General features: G+C 49.4%; 1 protein-coding gene across 1 annotated transcript in view; it reads left to right on the top strand.

Moving 5' to 3' along the window:
* The first annotated feature begins 50 nt into the window (after positions 1–50).
* Positions 51–4,703, top strand: part of LOC122542682 (cytoglobin-1-like) — a 54,564-nt gene continuing 49,911 nt past the window's right edge. The window contains exon 1 of the mRNA XM_043680659.1: positions 51–669. Coding sequence (XP_043536594.1) covers positions 452–669 — 218 coding nt within the window. The 5' untranslated portion in view covers positions 51–451. The remainder of the gene's footprint in view (positions 670–4,703) is intronic.

Consider the following 4,703-nt stretch of genomic DNA (forward strand, 5'->3'; position numbering starts at 1 on the left):
ATCCCTCCCTCTGTTTCCCCCTCCCCCTCCCCCCCCACCACTCTCTCTCCCCTGCCCTGCCCTCCCCAGCCCGTCTCCTCCCCCTTGCTGTCGGTGCTGATGCTGAGCTCTGTTCCCTCAGTCTCTGAAGGGACTGTGTGAGTCTCAGTCTCCCCGAGAGCAGCGTGTTCGATCCCGGGCTGTTTCCGGCTCCGAGTGCGGCTTTCTCCGGGATTGGGGAATTTCAGGGGAAGGGGGTTTAAGGGAAGGTGGGCTGGGAATCATTAGCGCGCCCGGAATTGAGGATGGAAGCGCTTTGAGTGGGTTGCAGTTCAGGGGAGATGCTGGGGGTTTAACAACAAGTGAATCTTTGTCATTTCTCGGTCGGTTGGGAATTTAATCTCGGGGGTTTGTGTGGGGGGTTTTTTTGGGGGGTGGGGGGGGGTGGGGGTGGGAAGTGCTGGGGTCGACCATGGGCTGTGCTCTGTCCGGGACTGGGCTCGATCCCGGGAAAGCCGCTGGGGATGTGAACAGTCCGGTTCCTCGCTCAGAGGCGGCACGGTCAGAGCTGATAGCCTCGGACTCTGACCCCCCTCTGCCTCTGTCCGAGCAGCAGAAAGAGCTCATTCGGCAATCCTGGGTGATCCTGCATCAGGATATCGCCAGAGTCGGCATCATCATGTTCATCAGGTGAGCTTTTCCAGACCAGCAGCAGAATTAGGCCATTCGGCCCACCGCGTCTGTTCTATCATTCGGTCGTGGCTGATATGTTTCTCAACCCCATTCTCCTGCCTTTCTCTTACTAACCCAAAACCTATCTATCTCTATCTTCAGTGCACTCAATGACTAGGTCCCCACAGCCATTGAGTCATACAGCACCCTTCAATCCAACCTGTCCATGCTGGTCAGATATCCCAACCTAATCTAGTCCCATTTGCCAGCACTTGGCCCATATCCCTCCAAACCCTTCCTATTCGTGTACTCATCCAGATGCCTCTTAAATGCTGTAATTGTACCAGCCTCCACCACATCCTGAGGAGGATCAGTGGTTTACACTGTTCCCTCACGGCGCTAGGGACCTGGGTTCAATTCCAGCCTCGGGTGATTGTCTGTGTGGAGTTTGCACATTCTCCCCGTATCTGCGTGGGTTTCCTCCCACAGTCCATATATGTGCAGGTTAGGGTGGATTGGCTGTGGGAGATTGTCCTTCAGTGTCCAGTGATGTGCAGGCTAGGTGGGAGCCATAGGTATGGTAGGGGCTGGGATGCTCTTTGGAGGGTCAGTGTGAACTTGATGGGCTGAATGGCCTATGTCCACACTGTCTGGATTCTAAGAGCTCATTTCATATCTGCACCATGCTTTGTGTGAAAAGGCTACCCCTCAGGTCCCTTTTAAATTCTTTCCCCTCTCACCCTAACCTATGCCCTCTAGTTCTGGACTCCCCCATCTCAGGGAAAAGACCTAGTCTATTTATCCTATCCATGCCCCCCTCCCCATGATTTTATAAACCTCTCTAAGGTCACCCCTCAGCCCCTGATGCTCCAGGGAAAGATATGACAGATGATCCAGCCTGTCCTTATAATTTAAACCCTCTAGCTCCAGTAACATATTAGTAAATCTTGTCTGCATGCTCTCCAATTTAGTAACAATCTTCCTGTAGCAGGGTGACCAGAATTGTGCACAGTACTCTACAGCTCTCTGTGGCAATGAGTTCCACAGAGTCCCCACCCTCAGGCTGAAGAGATTTCTCCTCATCTCAGTCCTAAAAGGAGGTCCCTTCACTCTGACACTGTGCCCTCGGGTCCTGGTCTCTCCTACTAATGGAAACATCTCCTCCTCTCGGTGTTCTATAAGTTTCAGTTAGATCACCCCTTATCCTTCTAAACTCCATCGTGTACAGACCCAGAGTCCTCAACTGCTCCCTCATATAAGTCCTTCATCTCCGGAATCATTCTTATAAACAGCCCCCTGCCCTTTATTTCCCGTCCTTTTGCCCCCACCCTCAACTTACCAACATCTCCCCAAAATTCCATCCAAACCTTCTTTGTATTGTGACAAAACTCAGCCAACCGCTCAGTCCAGGAGGAGGCCATTCAGCCCTCTTTTGGTACCTCTGCTAGCACTTTGACAGACCCTTCCTGTTCCCCCTGCATGGGTGTACTCGCGCTCGGGGACCGCAGATGTTGAAAATCCGAGAACTCTCTAAAATTAAAAAAAAACAGAAAATACTGGAAATTCAGTGCAAAGGAAGGGGTTAAGTTTTTTTGCGGATGACCTTGCATTGACACTGCCTTCTGTGAGGATTTGGTAAACAGTTTCCCCAGTTTACAGCAGCCTGCTCCAGAATCCACAATCCCATTCTGCTGTTGTCCATTCTCCAGGTGGTTTACAGCACAGCTCAGGAGAAATGGTTAATGAACCCAGGTGTCCTGGCTCAGGGTAAGGACACTACCACTGTCCACAAAAGCCCCTCCTCGTCAGATTTGACGAGAATATTTCTGATTCCAGTTTAATATTGCTCATAACCGAGAGTAGGAACCATCGTCATAGAGACACACAGCACGGAAACAGACCCTTTGATCCAACCCGTCCATGCCGACCAGATATTCCAACCTGGTCTAGTCCCACCTGCCAGCACCCGGCCCATATCTCTCCAAACTCTTCCTATTCATATATCCATCCAGATGCCTTTTAAATGTTGTAATTGTACCAGCCTCCACCACTTCCTCTGGCAGCTCATTCCATACACGTACCACCCTCTGAGTGAAAAAGTTGCCCCTTAGGTCTCTTTTATATCTTTCCCCTCTCACCCTAAACCTATGCCCTCTAGTTCTGGACTCCCTCACCCCCAGGAAAAAGACCTTGTCTATTTATCCTATACATGCCCCTCATGATTTTATAAACCTGTATAAGGTCACCCCTCAGCCTCTGACACTGCAGGGGATACAGCCCCAGTCTATTCAGCCTCTCCCTGTAGCTCAAACCCTCCAACATCTTGTAAAGCTCTTCTGCATCCTATTAAGTTTCACAACATCCTTCTGAAAGCATTATTTAATTCTGAGTGTGGAACAGGATCAGAGCAGATCAGAGGGTTCCTCTGGAAATATCCTGGTGTATCTGATGTGGTTGCTAATCGCTAGTGACTGGGACGAGACAACAGACAAAAAAGGCTGAGGGAACGAATCAATCTCAAGCTTTAACATTACCTGAAGTCGCACAGACGTCGAGAGATGTTTTCTGAGAGTGTGAAGCAGAATGAAAGGGTCCAGGAATTTAAAACAATCACAAGTATATCCATTTTAGAGTTCAGGAGAAATCTAACTCCCCCCACCGGCCACCCCGCAGAGATTGGGGTGAATGTGGAACTGACTCCCACAGGGAGGGGTCAAGGGGAATGGTGTTGATGGGGCAGATGGAGGAGAAACGAAGGTGGATAAACCCAGGGGAGAGAGAGGGATAGAAGGAAGTGGAGATGGGGTGAGGTGACGAGAGGGTGGGCAAGGAATGCAAGCCCCAAAGGATGGGCTGAATGGCCTGTTTCTGTAGATCCACACATTTGTTTCTCAGACTTGCTTCATTTGATTGAGTGAGGAAATCGATCAGTTTTGTTTCGCCTGGTATTATTTCTGGACGCTTTGTTTAACAGAGGCATTGCGCTTAAAAGACCAGGATCCAACACTATACAGCATGGACACTGACCCTTCGACCCAACCAGTCCATGCTGACCAGAATCCCAAACTAAACTAGTCCCAGCTGCCTGCTCCTGGCCCTATCCCTCTGAACCTTTCCTATTAACGTATCCATTCAAAAGTCCTTTCAACATTGTAATTGCAAATGCATCCATTTCCACAGGAGGGTTCATTCCACACACGAACCACCCTCTGTGTACAAAATTTGCCTCATGACCCCTCTCACCTTAAATCTGTATCTCCACATTTTGAAATACCCTCATCTGAGGGAAAAGGCTATTTCAGCCAAGCCAATTCAAAAGAAACGTTCACTCACTGATGATCAACAGGAACCTCTGCCTGAATCCGGAATCACTGCTCTCCTCTCGCGATGATAACAATTAGGAGCTTGTTTATCACCATTATGGACACGATGGGCTGAAGAGCCTTTTTCCTGTCCTGTTGATCGATATAATGCCATGATCCCCTCGCTCTATATAACACCATGACACCCTCACTCTATATAATGCCATGATCCCCTCACTCTATATAACGCCATGATCCCCTCGGTCTATATAACACCATGATCCCCCCACTCTATATAACGCCATGATCCCCTCACTCTATATAACACCATGATCCCCCCACTCTATATAACGTCATGCTCCCCTCACTCTATATAACACCATGATCCCCTCACTCTATATAACGGCATGACCCTCTCACTCTATATAACACTATGATCCCCTCACTCGATAAAACACCATGATCCCCACACTGTATATAAGACGATGATCCCCTAACTCTATAAAGCACCATGGTCCCCTCACTCGATATAACACCCTGATCCCTTCACTCTATAAAGCATGGTAATCCCCTCACTCTATATAGCGCCATAATCCCCTCACTCTATATAACACCATGATCCCCTCACTCTATATAATGCCATGGGTGGTGGGGCTGGGTGATGGGATTGGGTGGTGGTGCTGTGTGATGGTGCAGCATGGTGGGGTTGGGTGATGGGGTTGGGTGATAGCATTGGGGGATGGGGTTGGG

This window comes from Chiloscyllium plagiosum, chromosome 41 (genome assembly GCF_004010195.1).
Source record: "Chiloscyllium plagiosum isolate BGI_BamShark_2017 chromosome 41, ASM401019v2, whole genome shotgun sequence".
NCBI lineage: Eukaryota > Metazoa > Chordata > Chondrichthyes > Orectolobiformes > Hemiscylliidae > Chiloscyllium > Chiloscyllium plagiosum.